The following is a 14,640-nucleotide window of genomic DNA, read 5'->3' as shown; positions in this document are numbered from 1 at the left end:
CAGCACCGAGGCCCCGCGGGAGGCTGGTTGAAGTGCACGGGGTGAAATAAGGGGGAGCCCGAAAAGGGAGTGCGGGCGTGGGGGGACGACACCCCGGATTGGGGCTCTCTGGGGGTCCGGGCTCTCCCCCAACCTCCGTTGTTTGCTTGGAGGCAGAAGGGTCCCATGGGTGCAGGGCTGGGGATGCACCAAGACCCCGCTGAAAACATTACTGTGCTTTATTAAACCCAGTTCTACATACACCCACCCCGACCCCAACACCCCACACACACCCAGGGGGTGCAGGCAGGGCCTGGCTCCCACACGAGTACAGGCAGCACCCACCCGGTTCCCAGGGCTCCCCGAGAGCACAGAGTGCCCAGAGGACCCAAAACCAGCAGCACGGGGAGCCCTTGGTTCACTCTCAGTGCCCAGCTGGGTGCAATGGCAGCATCACCAGCCCATTCCCCAGCACCCAGACCCTGCAGGCCCCTCCGGGGTCCCGGTGCTGGTGCCATGGTGCCGGTGTGGAGGCTCAGAAGGTTCCAGCGCAGTCACGGTCGTACTCCTGGATCCGAGCCTTGATGTGCGTCAGCTTCTGCTTCAGGTACTCGCAGCGCTGCTGCTTGGCCAGGAAGGCCCAATCCTGATGGATTGTGCTCAGCCAGGAGGAACCCGGCACAGTGCCTGGCAACGGGGTCCCGCTGTGCCCTGAGGACCCCCCCAGGCAGTGGGGAATGGGGAGAAAACACCCTGGGGCTTGCAGGGAACAGATCATGAGCCCTTCCCCTGTTTACCTTCTTCTTCCTCATGTACTCATGCAAGACATGGGCCATCCTGCTCCCATCCTGCGGGGCAAAGACACATTCCGGAGCCCCGGGGGCTCGGCCTGATGGAGCAGGGCTGTAATGAGGTACCAGAGCTGAGGAGTGAGAACTTCACCCCGGGCATAGCCAGAAATGCTCCTGCTCCTTCATTTCCCAGTAGTTCATTTCCTTGGAGTGCTGCTGGTGCAGGATCCTGCGTGTCCACACGTCCCCTCCAGCCCCCCCAACTCATTGCACCCCCCCGACTCATCCCCACCCTGCAGAGACCTCCCAACTCAACACACCCAATGGGCCCACCGTGCAGCTGGTGCCGTGCTGGTGCTGCCGGCCTCCAGCTCCCTGCGGAGCGTGCTGTGGATCTCCCGGAGCAGCTCCGTGTATTCCCACAGCTGATCCTGGAAGACGCCCTTGTAGCCTTCCCGCTGCTGGGAGCTCCGGATTGCCGGATACCTTCTGCATGGCCACAAGGACACAAGGCTCAGGGTGTTGCGGGTCCCCAGGGTCCTGTGGCCATTCCCATCCCTACAGGAGTCACTTACACCACGTAGTCTGGGAGAGCGTGTGGCCGAGGTGCCAGCCCGGGGGGGACGGAGCTGGCCCCCGGCTTCTCCCGCCCCTTGGCAGAGGGGATGCTCCCTGTGGGTTTCCCTGATGCCACCACCTCATCCTCGAAGGTGACGTGCCTGGCACGGGCTGCCGGAGACTTCAGGACACCAGGGAGGAGGGGGAGGCTGCACGGCCGCCGTGCTGGGGGGCGCAGGAGAGGGTCACCCGGTGCTGTCCCCGCTCCTGGTGGTGGCGGGACTCCCAGGGACACCCCGGTGCTTCCCCATCTGGAGCGGCAGGAGGCTGCGGGCCGGGCGGAGCAGCGCCGGGAGAATGAGGATGATGAGCGGGGCCCCGGCCGGGCTGGTGAGGAGGGGGCCATGGTGCAGCCCTCCGAGGTTGACAATGCTGGTGTTTGCCACTGCCACTGCCAGAAATGGGAAGCACAGGAGCCCGTTGAGAGCCAGGCGTGGCCCCCAGCCCCAAGACGATGGTGGGGAGCAGCCAGGTTGCCCCCAGCCCCCATGAACCCCTAGATGGGACTTGCTGGAGGTGAAGCCAAATGCCTCCAGCCCAGCCTCAGGGCTCCATACCTGGCTCCTCGGCCATCGGCTCCCAGTGGATTTGGGGTGCTGGGGGTACCCTGGGTGCATCCAGCAGCTGCTTTGCTTCCCTGTGCCCGGGCTGAGCCCCGCTGGAGAAGGAGCCCCGAGATGAGCAGGGATGGGAGCAAACCCCATGGCAAGACCACACGGATCATGGTGTTACCAACCCTTTTTGTGTGCCTCAGTTTCCCCCATGGGGCCATTTGTCCGGCCCCCACTGCCCCCTCCCCATTACTCGCCAGGGACTTAAAAGTGGCCACTGAAGGGGGATGTCACCTCCCCTGCTGTGAGCTTCAGCCTGGAAACCCAGGGCGGGCAGCAGCAGGGATGCGCTGGAGCCCCTCTAGGTGGGGAATGGTCCCCAGCGCCGCCACCACCACCACCGGCTGCTGCCGGACCCATTCCAAGCAGACCCCGCTGTCACTCCCAGGCTCCGTGTCCCCATGTCACCCCTGCAGGACATCATGGAGCCCCCAAGCCCCCGCCTCCGCCGTTACCTGCCCGTCCCATGGTGGGACACGGCGCCGGGGGTCACCGCGACGTCCCGCGGCCACCGCGGCCACCGCCGCTCGGCGCCGGCGGTTAAACATTAACAGCAACGCGCCACCCCCGGCGTACTGCGGCGCTGGAGCCGCCCCGGCTCCGGTACAGCTCCACCGGGGGCCGCATCCTGCACCCACCTCTGTAGGGCCCCCGCACCGGGTTTGGCTTTGCAAAGGGGGAGCCCGCGGACCCCAACAGGGCCCCATCACCACTCCCCCACCCGCTGCTATGAGCTCCCCCCAACCTGCCCCAGTGCAAGTTGGGGGGTGCAAGCTCCCCCGGTGCACCCCCCGGGGGGGTTTGGAGCCCCCCGTGTCAGCTCCATCTCACCCTCCAAAGTTCCCAGCATGGGAACCCCTTTGCAGTGAGGGGGGACTGCAAAGACCCCCCCCCCAGCATCCCCCACCCTGGACCTCGTGTGTCCCCCCTCCCACTATGAGCAGAGAGTGACGCATCCAGTTCAGCCTCCTTTAATGCGCACCTCAGCCCCGCCCCGGGCCTCCCAGAATTGAGGGTCCTGGCTGGGGAGCGGTGGGGGGGGGGTCCAGGACCATGGGGGCGGTCCTGGCCCACCCCAGTGCCAGTGGCTGGGCTCAATATTGCATCCAAGAATCTCCCAGCACTGTACAATGGTCGGTCCCATTGCGACCCCCCCCACCCTCCCACCCCCCATTTTACAGATGGGGGAAATTGAGGCACAGAGAGGTGACATGACTTCGCCAAGGTCACTTTGTGGCAGAGCCAGGAACAGAGCCCCCCCCCCCTCAATCCTTCACCCCCAAAGCTCAGCCCTGCCCTCACCATGGGGCTCAGCCTCCCCCTCCACGCAAGACCCCTGGTGTCCCACACTGCCCCCAACATCCACCCCCCCCAAACCCGGGGGAAAGTCCCCAGATCCACCCCCAATGCTCAGGGTTCCTGGCTTCACCACCCCCCCATCTCTTAAACTCCATCAGCCCCCAGCTCCTGCCCCCCCCGGGCTGCTCCTGTCCCCCTAGGGATGCTCCATTTCTCCCCTGGCTGCTCCATCACCTCCTAGGGCTGCTCCTGACTGCCCCAGAGCTGCTCCATTACCCCCCCCCGAGCTGCTCCCGCCCCCCGCCAGAGCCGCTCCATCACCCCTGGCACAGCAGCTCCTGCATCCTCCCCCCCTATACGAGCTCTCCTGCAGACCGGGACTCACTTCCCATCGGGCCTGGGTGGGGGCCATGGGATGGTCCGGGGGGGGGGTGGTTTCCAGCCTCACGCCAGCACAGTGAACGCAGGAAATTTATACAGGGCTTTACAGAACAAAGCTACTGAAATCAGCCACACGATGGCCAAGACATAAAGAGGGGCCCCGCTTGTGTGTGTGTGTGTGTCTCCCGCACCCCATCATCCGCTGTCCGAGGAGGTGGGGGGGGCGGTGGAGGGGGCGCGGGGGGCCCGTGTTGGGGTGCAGGGGGCGGTGGCGGGGCGGAGCCGGGGGGTCCAGCTCCCCAGGAGCTCACGCTGCTGCTGCCCCAGTGCCTGGCTCACCAGCGCCGGCAGCGCCCGCAGGCTCAGCCCCAGCGCCTCCAGTTTGCTCTCCAGGGCACCCAAGCGCTTCTCCAGGTCCTCATGGCGCTCCTGCAGCTCCGAGACCATGTCGTACATGATGTTCTGGGTCTAAGGGGGGAATAGATGGGAGGCGTAAGCACTGGGAGCCCCCCCCAGTAGTGGGTCCCCCCAGATCCCACCGCATCATCATCACTCACCTTCGCCAGGTCCACCAGCGTGTTGGCCTGGTCATTGAGCTTCCGCTGCTCCATCTTCACGCTCCTCAACCTGCAGAGACACGGGGGAGCAGGGTTAAGGGCAGCAACACCCCCATAGAGCCCTCCCCCCCAGCACCCCAACATGCAGCCCGCGTCCCCCCGCAAGCACAGCCTCCATCCTCGCCCCACACAAGCTGTGTTGCTGTGTGTCCCCCCTCCCATTTTGCAGCGAAGAGCCCATGCAGAGGGGGAGCAGCCGGAGGAGAGGAGCAGCCCCGCGGGGTGAACTTACTTCTGAGCTCTGCAGGGACAGGGCAGAACAGAGACAAAACACAACAGCAGGTTTAATACCACCACGAAGAGTGCAGGGAGATGACAGCAGACACAGCACGGGTCCCCCCGCAGTGTCCCCCCACCAAGCTGGGCACCCCTCAATCCCCCCCGCTAAAGCAGGAGGCACCCAGAGGCTCGCAGCCCCCAGCCCTGCTCCCTGGTTAACACAGACACATCAATCCCCATCCATCGGGTACCCCTGGGGTCACCCCAGCATCACCATCCACATCCCAAACTCCCTGGGAAAGCATCCCACAGCTGGGATGGAGACAAGGGACAACCTGGCTCCCAACCCCAGGATCCAGGGAAGGAAGCGCCTGGATCCGCTGGGAAAAACCTCCTGGTAGGAAGCAGGTAAAGGTTTGGCACTTACTGATGGATGGCTTGGAGGAACTTACGCTGGTGTTTCCGAACTTTGGCATGGTCGATCTTCTTCACCAGCTTGGTGTGTTTGTAGATGAGCCACGTTTCCCTGAGTACGTTGGCAGCAGCATTTTTCACCTGGAAGCAGCGGAGCACTGGGATCAAGGATGGAAGAAGGGTCTGGTCCCATGGTTGATGGGGATGGGGGCAGGTCTTACCCGCTTCGTTAGCTGCGTATCCATCATGAAGTTGTGCACGTGTTTCTCTGCTTTGGTGAGCTCCAGCTTCCTGGCAACCACAGCGACGACCAGTGCGGTGCAGCCGGCACCCTGCGGGCACAGAGCCCCATAGTGAGGGCAGGAGGAGGGGGACTCAGCGCTGTGCCCCCCCCAGTCCCATTGCCGGTGCTCACCATGATGCCGGTGAGCAGACACACGCCCTTCCCGCAGTAGGTGTGCGGCACCATGTCCCCATAGCCGATGGAGAGGAAGGTGATGGAGATCAACCACATGGCCCCCAAGAAGTTGCTGGTCACCTCCTGCTTGTCATGGTACCTGCCCGGGGCCAAACGCAGCCACTGTCACTGCACGGGCACGGTGCCACCACGTGCCCCTCGCTTTGCCCATCTGTTGCTGCAGCCAGGAGGGTCCCCAAGCTCCCTGCCATGCTGCTGGCACGTGGGGACACCAGGGGGACACTGGGTATGGCCACTCAGGGGTGAGGACAGCCCCCAGGATGAGGATAACGGGGTGATGGGTGCGGAGCAGCAGCCTCCAGACCCGGATGGCAGCAACCTCCATCCTCCTGAAGCCCCCCTCCCCGAGATCTCAAAGCACAGGACACTGGTGTTGCTGCTGGACCCCCAAAGGAGAGGACACCCTGTCCCTGCAGAGCAGGTCAGGGATGGCTGCACAGACCCAGAGCTGAGCACCCACCACCCCACAACCCCCCCCCCAAGCAAGCCCAGTGGACCCAAGGCCACCGCGGATGTCACTGGTGGGGGGACACTGCGCTTTGGGATGTCAACCATGGATGTGGATGGTTGTGCCCTGTGCCCCCCCACCCTCCCCAAGGGACCCCCGGCCATGGGACAGGGACATGCGGGGAGCAGCGGGGAGCCAGGGGGGAGAACAGGGGATGGAGCAGATGGGAACAAGCCGGGGGGGGGGCTGAAGCGAGGAGCGAGGCATTTAGGATTGCTGCACCCCTCCTTTGGGCTTGGAACCTCAGTCGGCCCCACAGGGCCACCAGCCCAAGGATGGCACCCCATGGTGTACCCCAGCCTGGGGCAGGGGGGCTGCGGTGCCCCCCACTCCCCTCCATCCTCTCCAGGGGCACCCGGGACTCCTCTGTGCATGTTAAGAAGCGGAAACACGGAGCAACAGCCAGAGCCTGTTGGAGACTCTGGTTAGAAACACGAAGGATCCAGTGGCTCCTTTGGCTCAGCTCCACTCCCCGCTGGGGGTTCCCCCTCACTGGGGCCACCCCAGGACCTGCAGCGACTCCTGCAGCAAACCCATCCCTCTGAGAGCACCCTGAGAGCACCCCAAGAGCTGGGGCAGCAGCACCCGTGCTCCAAGCCCCCCATACACTGCGATGGGACCCCTGGCTCATGCCCCCAGCACAGGGGGGACAGAAAGCAGCTGCTGAGGTTCCAAGCAGAAAAGGGCTCCGGCCCCTTTCCATGCCCACGGCCTCTTTGCTCCCCCCACCAAGTCCCTGACACGCCCCCCCCCTCCCCCATGCTGGCTGCAGCTAATCCTAAACCCTGGGTAGCAGAAGCCGGGAGGGGACGTCCCGTGCAGGACGCGCTGTCGGTCCCTGGGGTGACTCACAGTTTGTCCCTGCAAGCAGCAGAGTATCAGGGAGGGAAAACAAGAGCAGTTAACGCACGTCCCGGGGGGAGTGGCCTAGAAGGGGCGAGCACGGGCCAGGCACCGGCACAAGCATCCCGGCATCCCTGTGGATGCAGCTGAGGAGCACGGGCCACATCCCATGTGAGAGCCCCAGCTCCTCCTGATGCACCCCATGGAGCTGGGTGGGGGGAGAAGCTTGGGAGAGGGCCGGGGGGTCCGGCCACCCTCTCGTTGCCTTGGTTTTGGTTTGGCAAAACCATCGCGGCCACCACTTGAGACATGAGGGTCCCACTGGGGGGCTCTGCCCCGCTTCTCCAAGGGGATTCTTCTCTCCCCCCAGCCCAGCCGGGGTCTGCACCGTGTGTCCTCAGCTGCACCCCAGCTCCGTGCCCCCCAGCAGAGAGCACCCCCCGCACCTCTCGCACACTCGGACCGTCCAGGCAGCGATGATCCAGGAGGAGATGCTGAAGACGAGGAGGACGGTGCCAGGGCAGATGGTCATGAGGGTCTTCATGACGAAGCGGGTGTTGAAGTTGATCTTGTTGAGGGCGCCGATGCTGCGGGAGGAGGCGTCGGTGAAGAGCTTGCTGTGCAGCAGCATGACGCGCCCGATCAGGTACAGCCGCAGGAACATGGGGATGGAGAGGATGATGTCCACGTCGGCGTCAGCCACCGAGGCGGCGTAGGTAAAGGCCAACCGCGCCGTCCAGGTGAAGAGGTACTGCCCGGGGATGGGGTGGATGGCACAGACGATCAGCTCTAGCGCGATGAAGAAGATGCGCTCGTAGGTCATGGCGATGCGCCAGTCGTCGGCGCCGTTATCCACCATGAAGAGCTGCAGGGGGGAAGGAAAGGATGGGGGGTGATGGGTGCTGGGACCCCCGGGGTGGTGCAGGCCCAGTGAGCACCCGCTGATGGGTGCCTCTCACCTGGATCTCTCTGGCGTGGTACATGACAATGAGCCCCAGGAGGATGATGGTCGAGAGGCTGATAAGGCATTTCAGTGCAAACGAGTACGAGGACTCCTAAGAGAGAGCGTGCACCATGAGCCTTGATGGACCCCCCCGACCCCCCACCACCTCCCCAGCGCTCCCCCTACCTTTGTGTAGACCCCCCAGGACAGCTCCGTCTCCGTGACCATGACCACGATGCCGAACATCCCAAAGATGAGGGCGTAATCGCTGAGGCGCTTCCTCTTCTCGAAGAGGGCTCGCCGGTGCCCCAGCTTGTACCCGATATTCTGGTTCCTCCGAGGTCCCCGGCCCCGGTCCTCGGCCGCATCCTGCCCTGGGGCTGCTGCCAGGTCGGGATCCGGACCCCCGGGCTGCTCTGGCTGGGACACCACGACCTCGAGGCCAGGGGAATGGCGCGGCCGCAGCGGTTGGGTCTCGGTCTCCAGCGGGTGCAGGGTGCGTGTGGATGTGCTCAGGGGGCCCCGGGGCCGTGCCACCCCCCCATTGTACCGGCAGCTGCTCATGGCTCTGGCGGGGGGGGGCACCGGGCGATCCCGCATGGCTCAGCGGCGCCGGGGCGACCTGCGGGACACGGCAACGGCGTCGGGTCCCCAGCACCCTCACCCCGGGGCATGTGCTGCCCATGTGGTGGCCTCGACGGAGGTGCCCTGCCCGTGGGGACGTGTCCCACACCCGGCAGTCGCAGCCGCCTCCCTCCTGCCATCCCCCCCCCCGCCCCGCGGTGGGCAGCGGGCGCAGGACGGGTCCTGCCGCGGGGTGTCCCCGGTGCTGGCCCCTGCCCGCGGCCTCGCCGGTAACGAACCGCGCGCCCCCGCCGCGCTCCCGCCGCGCACGGGGCTGCCGCTGGGGCTCGGCCCGGCTCAGCCCCCGACCCCCGCCCGGTACCTGTCGCCGGGCCGGGCCCCGCCGCCGCCGCTGCCGCCGCCGCAGCCCGGCTCGGTCCCGGGGGCGCGCGGCGGCGGGACCAGAGCGCTCGAGAGGGCGGGGCGGAGGCGGCGCGGGGGCAGCTCATTGGCGGAGATCATCCACGCCCCCCCGTGACGTAAGACACGCCCCGCCCCTTCGTCCCGCCCCCCCACCAGCGCTCCCCGCCCCCCTCCATGCGCTCCCCGCGCCCCCAGACCCCGCACAGAACCGCACCCCCCAAAACACCCTCCAGCCCCCCAGTGACACCCCCAGCACTCCCCCATCATACCCCCACACCCTCCAGCCCCACTGCGCTGGCCCCTGCACCCGAAATCCCTTATCCCCCCCACGCACCCCCACAGTGCACCCCCTCCATCCTCCCCATGCCACCCCCAGCATCCCCAGTACATCCCCTCCATCATCCCCAGTGCACATCCCAGTGCACCCCCTCCATCCTCCCCATGCCATTCCCAGCATCCCCAGCACATGCCCTCATTCCCCCTTCATGCATAACCCCCTCAGCACCCCCAACGCCGCAGCAGCTCCCTGCAACCCTCCCGTACCTGCTCGGGCTCCCCGGGTCCGGCCGGGGGGGACCTTGGGGCATCAGGGGGTGCAGGGCCAGGGCCTGACGTGGGGGGGGTCCGGGGGTCCGGGTGCCATGGACTGCCCTCCACACCTGGCCACAGAGAAGACGTGGTGTTAGGGGGTCCCCAAACCCCTCCCAGGGGGTCACTGTGTCTCATGTCCCTGCTGTGCACCCCAAGGCCCCACAGAGCCAGCACAGCCCCCCCAGCACGGGGGGGTCCCACAGCAGCGAGCACAGACCCCGCAGCAGAAACTGCCCCATCGCAGCCAGCACCGACCCCAGCGCTGACAGCCCCAGTGCACGAGTGGTTGTGTTGCACAAACAGCCCCACTGCACAACAGGCTGCACTGCACAAAAGGCCCCGTTGCACAACGGGCTGTGTTGCACGAATACTCCATTGCACAACGGGCTGCAGTGCTTGAAAGCCCCATCGCATGAACAGTCCCATTGCATGACAGGCTGTGTTGCACAAATGTCTCCATTGCACACCGAGCTGCACTGCAAAAACACCCCATTGCACGCCAGGCTGCATCACACCAACAGCCCCGTTGCACAACGGGTCTCAACACCCCAGCCCAGGGCCTATGGTGGCACTGATGGCACCGGCAGCACCGGCCTGGGGCTGGTCCCTGCACGGGGAACTGGGGGTTCCGGCCTCTCTCCCTGCGACGCTGCAGCTCCCGGATCTCCAACCTCCTGCTGCAGCCCATCCCAGTAACATCCCCAAACCTGGCATCACTGCATCCCCTCACCTTGTCTTCATCCCTTCCACTACGGGGACACTGGGAAGGGGCTGCTTGTCCCATGTCCCTATGGCCACCAGCATTCCCCATCCATAGGGACCCCTTCCCCATTCCCAACGGACGTGCCGCAGCTGGGGAAGGTGTTTTCCTGCCCCTCGGGAGCAGCGGCCGGGCTCCGGTGCCCGGCTGCTCCTGGTGCGCATCCGGCGCCACTGGCTCCCCTCCAGAGCCGGATCATTTTCTCTCCATTCTGCCAAATTTATCGCAGGAAAATGGGCTCCGATTTCCTCTTACAGTTCGGGTGGGGAATAAAACCCTACCTGGAGGGGAGGGGGGGGATGCGGTGTTCCAGGGCTCTGGCCCCAGACCCCTTCACCGCGGCAGTGCCAGAGCCGTGCCAGGGCCCAGCGCTCACCCCACGGCCTGGAAAACTTCTTGGCACCAGGAATGGGGCGGGTGAAGCCATCCCCGATGGGTGACAGTAAATATCCCCTTAACCATCACTATGTGGTCATGTCACTAACAGCTCCTACCGATGGCAACCCAAATGGGCCTTATTAAATCCTCCTCCTGTCAGGACATCCATAGAGATGTTTCCAGCAGGATTCAGCACCCCGAGGGTTGATTCAAATTGTGAAGGCCCGAGGGGGTCCCTGTCCCTTGTCTCTGTGGCCGGTGCCTGCGTCCCCAGGGATGCTTGGGCAGGATGCGCAGTGCAGGAGCACCCAGCATCACCCTCTACGGCCCCATCGCAGGGATGGGGCTACGGCGGGTCCCCCCCCGGCCTCGGCCATTGAATGCCCTTGAGCCACAGGCCTGAGTGTCCCCGCGCTCGGCAGCTCCTGGTGATGCGGCAGCAGGACCCACCTTGGCAGCCCCCGTGTTGCAGGGGGGCTCCCGTCACCCCATGGCAGCACCGGGACATGGTCTCACCTTCCCAGCAGGATGTGGGGGGTCCTTGGGGACACAGGGGGGATCCTGCCCTCAGATGTCACCGGCTTTACAGAGGACCTGGCTCTAGGAGGGATGGGAAGGGTGGGAAAAGGAGTCCTAAGGGGGACCCCGGCTGGGGCAGCAGCACCTCACCCAGCACAGAGCAGTGACACGGATGGGGGGGACACGGTTTAACCCTGCTATAGCTGGGCTGCAGCAGCCCCCAGAGCCCTGGGGGTGGCTGGGGGGTGTCAGTGGGACCCCCCCCGTGCCCCGCAGCACAGTGACGGTGCCTGGGAGCAACTGCAGAGGAGGAGGGTGCAGCTAAAAATAGAGGTGGGCAGTGAAAGGCTCCCGCTGAGAATTTATTTATCACCCGCTCGCTAATTCCTCCTTGGGAATTGCGGGCCCGGGCAGGGAGGGGCAGGAATTTGGGGGAGCAGCGGGTGCCATGGCCACGGAACCGCTGCCATGCTGGGGGAAACCAGGGACCCCCCCACCATGGCACAAGGGCTCATGGCACAGCCCCTGGGCTCCCTGCTGCCAGCACAGGCTTTGTGGGTGCACAAAGTGCATCAGACCCCTCGCAGCCCCCCCCTTGCCCCCCAAACCCACCGCGGTGGCCCCGGTTCCTGCTGCCACCAAGCCCTGGCCATATGTCCCAGGCTGTGGAGCATCTGCTGGTGCCAGCAGGAGCCCCCGGCCCCCGCACACCCGCTGCCATGGGGCTGGATGAGGGGTGAGCGCTGTTGCTGTCCCCCGAGGGCAGGGCAGTGGGGCGGAACATGGTTTTGGGACCATCTGAGCCCCTTTGGGCTGGCAGAGGCACCAGCATAAGGCCGCTGAGCTCCCAAAGAGACCAGGATGGCACAAACAAGCCCTTGCCACCGCGGGACCCCCAGTGACACCATCAGCCAGGCCCCCCGATCCCTCCATGTCCACTCCGGTGCACTGGGGCTGCTGCAAAGGGGCAGAGCCCGGTACCAGGGATGCCCAGCACAGGATTTGGCCCATTCCCACCCATGGGGCTGTGGGGGTTCGGTCTGTGGGTCCCACGGCACAAGGGGAGCTGCACGGGGTGGCACACGGGGACATGCAGGGACACCCGAAGCTCCCGGCGCCACGCGGGGGAATCCCCGGCTTTTCCTGGGGTCTCCCTGCGATAAACCCTCCCCGGAGCCCCACCGGGACGCCGTGGGGCTGGATCGGGCCATGGAGGGACGGCGGCGGCAGCACCGGTGTCCCCAGGGCCCTCCCAGACCCCTCTTAGCACAAGGGGAACCGCGTCCCCAGCCCTCCCACCTCAGGAGGGGAACGCGCCGTGGGGACACCCTACCTGTGCGGGTGCCTGTGGGGTGCTGTGCGGTGCGGAGAGGGGGGGGTCCGGCCTCCCCACGTCTCCCCTTTAGCCGCCACCGCGCCGGCGTCCCCAGACAAAGCCGCCGCGCCGGGTTCTCCCGCCGCCGCCCCCCCCCGCCGTTCGGCTCCGGCGAAGGACAAAGCCGCTTCGCCTGGTTGCCCTCGCCGGGTCACCGCGGACTCCCCCCGGGGCCACCAATGGAGGGACATGGGTGTCCCCGCGGCCCCCGCACCGCCACGGGGTGGGGGGGGCTCCCCCAAACCTCGCAGACCCCTGTGGAGAGCTCCATGGCTGCGGGGCGGGAGGTCCCCGACATCGCGGTGGGGTCCCCGCGGCCACCAGCCCTGCGCAGGGACCCCAAGGTCACAGGGAAGGGCAGGAGAGCCTCGCGCACCCACCGCCTCGACGGCTGCACCACCGCACGTCGAGGCCATGAGCGCCCGGTGGTGCCAGAACCTGCCGGGAGCCCCCAGCACCGACCCCGGGCTCGGCCCCGGCCCCTCCATGGCCTCAGGTCCCACCAGCACCGGTGCCACACTGAGTGCCGGTGTCACGCCGGATAGAGCGAGGAACAGGGGGCTCTATGGCTGTGGTGAGTGCTGGCTCCCCCGGGCCTATCCCTGGGGCCATGTCTCACCGGTGCCGTGCCGGCAGCAAAACCCTGCCACCGGGGAGCACCAAGAGCCCCCTGTTCTCTCAACCGGCTCGGCCGCGCTCCCCTTCACAGCCTCATGGCTTCAATCCCTGCGGCCACACTGTCCCCAGGGACAAAGACCCCAAAATCCCTTGATCCTCAGCAGCAGGGGATTGCCCAAAGCAAAGGGTGCCCCCGCTTTGGGGACCCACACCCAGAGGAAGCCATCACCGAGGTCCCCACCGTTGCCATCCCTGGGGTTCCCCACCGCTGCCCCCCCCGGGGTTCCCCCACTTCCCCCCCCCCCCCGCCCGCTCACTTGCCGCGGCCCCGAGCTCTGGGGGGCGCCGGGACGAGCCGGGGTGCCGGGGGGAGCGGCAGGGACACGGCGGGGCCGCGGCCGCCGGAGCGCGGTGGCGATAGCAGCCGAGCCTCAGCGCTTGTGGAAGCCGCGGCGCGGGGGGGGGGAGAACCGGGGGGGCTTCCCCGCCCCACACCCCGCGCCCCCCCGCACCGCAGGCACTGACCTTGAGGCCGCGGTGTCGGCGGAGGATGGGGGGAGGACGGTATTTTTAGCCGGCACTGTCACTCCCATCGCGTCCCCATTATCGCCGCCGTGGGCTGCCCCAACTCGGCCCCCCCCGGCTCCCTGGGCGCAGCTTTGGGGTGCCGAATGGGTCCTGTCTTGCCCCGCACCCCCAGAGCCTCGGGGTGCCCTTCCGAAGGAGCCACAGTACATCCTCCGCTGCCCCTTTGCACCCCCATTGCGCCGGGGGGGGTGTCCCCACAAACTGGGGGGGTCCCCATGATCCAGGGAATCCCCAGGAATCGGGAGGAGCCCCAGGAGTCGGGCGGATCCCCAGGAGGGAGGGGGGATCCCAGGAATCAGGGGGATCCTCGGGGGGGGGGAATCCCCAAGAGTTCGGGGGTTCCCCAGCACCAGCAGGTCCCCAGAAGCTGGGGGGATCCCCCGGAGCCAGGGAGGATGCCAGGAATCAGGAGGATCCTCAGGAGCTGGGGGGATCCCCAGGAATGGGGGGGGGTCCGTCCCATCCCAACGCACCCACCTGCAGACAGACCCCGGGCTCCGCTGCCCCCGGGCGCTGCCGCCGGTGACCATGGCCTGGCGTCGGTGGCGAGCCCGGTGCGCCGGGAGGTTCCGCCGGCGGCGCGGGACGAGCCGGGGGCCGGGGGCGCCTCGAGTCCCGCCTGGCCCCACGCGGCTGCTCCGTGCCTCGGTTTCCCCAGCGCGGGGGGTGCCGGGGCGGGTGCGGCGGCGGCGCCGGTGCTGCTGTGGCTCGGCTCACCCCGCGCAGCCGCGCACGCCGGCAGCCCCGCTATTGTCTGCGGCTAAATATAACCGCACCGGGCTCCCCCGCTGCCGCGGCTGCGAGCACCCACAGCACCGCCGCCACCAGCACCATAACCCCCAGCACCGCCACCGCCACCACCAGCACCATCCACCCGCGGTGCCCCCAGTTGCACTCCAAGCAGCCCGTTGTGAGCAGGATCCAGCACCCACAGTGACACCGGGACCATGCGCCCCCATCCCCTGGCACCACGGCGGGGAACAGGGATTCCGCGCCGCCCCCCCCCCCCCCCCGCCGGGCCCCGGCTCGATGTGCATCAGTCACACGGCGGGTGGAGGGGCAGCAGCGGGGCACACGCGTGTGCAAGCACCGTGCAGCGGGGGGGGTGAGTGTGCACAGCGGC

The 14,640-nt window shown here is 66.9% G+C and overlaps 2 protein-coding genes across 9 annotated transcripts; both read right to left on the bottom strand.

Annotated features, from left to right (window-relative positions):
* Window positions 1–200: 200 nt before the first annotated feature.
* On the bottom strand, window positions 201–2,021 carry OCEL1 (occludin/ELL domain containing 1). Its single transcript, XM_030509354.1, has 5 exons — window positions 1,946–2,021; window positions 1,346–1,779; window positions 1,104–1,259; window positions 777–882; window positions 201–625 (listed from the first exon to the last, which is right to left on the bottom strand). The coding sequence occupies exons 1-5, from the start codon at window positions 2,003–2,005 to the stop codon at window positions 515–517; spliced, it is 867 nt and encodes a 288-aa protein (XP_030365214.1). The 5' UTR covers window positions 2,006–2,021; the 3' UTR covers window positions 201–514.
* Window positions 2,022–2,954: 933 nt separating this feature from the next.
* Window positions 2,955–14,218, bottom strand: KCNN1 (potassium calcium-activated channel subfamily N member 1). Of its 8 annotated transcripts, none has more exons than XM_030509344.2 (11): window positions 13,995–14,218; window positions 9,232–9,347; window positions 7,888–8,323; window positions 7,718–7,813; window positions 7,205–7,623; window positions 5,345–5,486; window positions 5,151–5,261; window positions 4,943–5,070; window positions 4,529–4,537; window positions 4,237–4,306; window positions 2,955–4,147 (listed from the first exon to the last, which is right to left on the bottom strand). In XM_030509344.2, the coding sequence occupies exons 3-11, from the start codon at window positions 8,299–8,301 to the stop codon at window positions 3,875–3,877; spliced, it is 1,662 nt and encodes a 553-aa protein (XP_030365204.1). In that variant the 5' UTR covers window positions 8,302–8,323; window positions 9,232–9,347; window positions 13,995–14,218; the 3' UTR covers window positions 2,955–3,874. The 8 variants fall into 8 exon arrangements, with proteins under 8 accessions (XP_030365204.1, XP_030365205.1, XP_030365206.1 ...); XM_030509345.1 differs by lacking the exon at window positions 13,995–14,218 and adding an exon at window positions 13,247–13,354; XM_030509346.1 differs by lacking the exon at window positions 13,995–14,218 and adding an exon at window positions 12,270–12,366.
* Window positions 14,219–14,640: the final 422 nt, after the last annotated feature.

The sequence above is a fragment of the Strigops habroptila genome, chromosome 20 (assembly GCF_004027225.2).
Source record: "Strigops habroptila isolate Jane chromosome 20, bStrHab1.2.pri, whole genome shotgun sequence".
Classification (NCBI taxonomy): domain Eukaryota; kingdom Metazoa; phylum Chordata; class Aves; order Psittaciformes; family Psittacidae; genus Strigops; species Strigops habroptila.
Note: the sequence above shows the minus strand (reverse complement) of the source record. Positions and strands in the feature narration are given on the sequence as shown.

Coding starts and splice junctions, on each gene's coding strand:
- KCNN1 (XM_030509344.2), bottom strand. CDS start 8,301: ATGCGGGATCGCCCGGTGCCCCCCCCCGCCAGAGCCATGAGCAGCTGC. Junction 5,071..5,150: donor ATACGCAGCTAACGAAGCGG/GTAAGACCTGCC, acceptor CGCTGCTTCCAG/GTGAAAAATGCTGCTGCCAA. Junction 4,148..4,236: donor CGCTGGTGGACCTGGCGAAG/GTGAGTGATGAT, acceptor TTCCCCCCTTAG/ACCCAGAACATCATGTACGA.
- OCEL1 (XM_030509354.1), bottom strand. CDS start 2,005: ATGCACCCAGGGTACCCCCAGCACCCCAAATCCACTGGGAGCCGATGG. Junction 1,780..1,945: donor GCCGATGGCCGAGGAGCCAG/GTATGGAGCCCT, acceptor CATTTCTGGCAG/TGGCAGTGGCAAACACCAGC. Junction 626..776: donor AGTACATGAGGAAGAAGAAG/GTAAACAGGGGA, acceptor ACAATCCATCAG/GATTGGGCCTTCCTGGCCAA.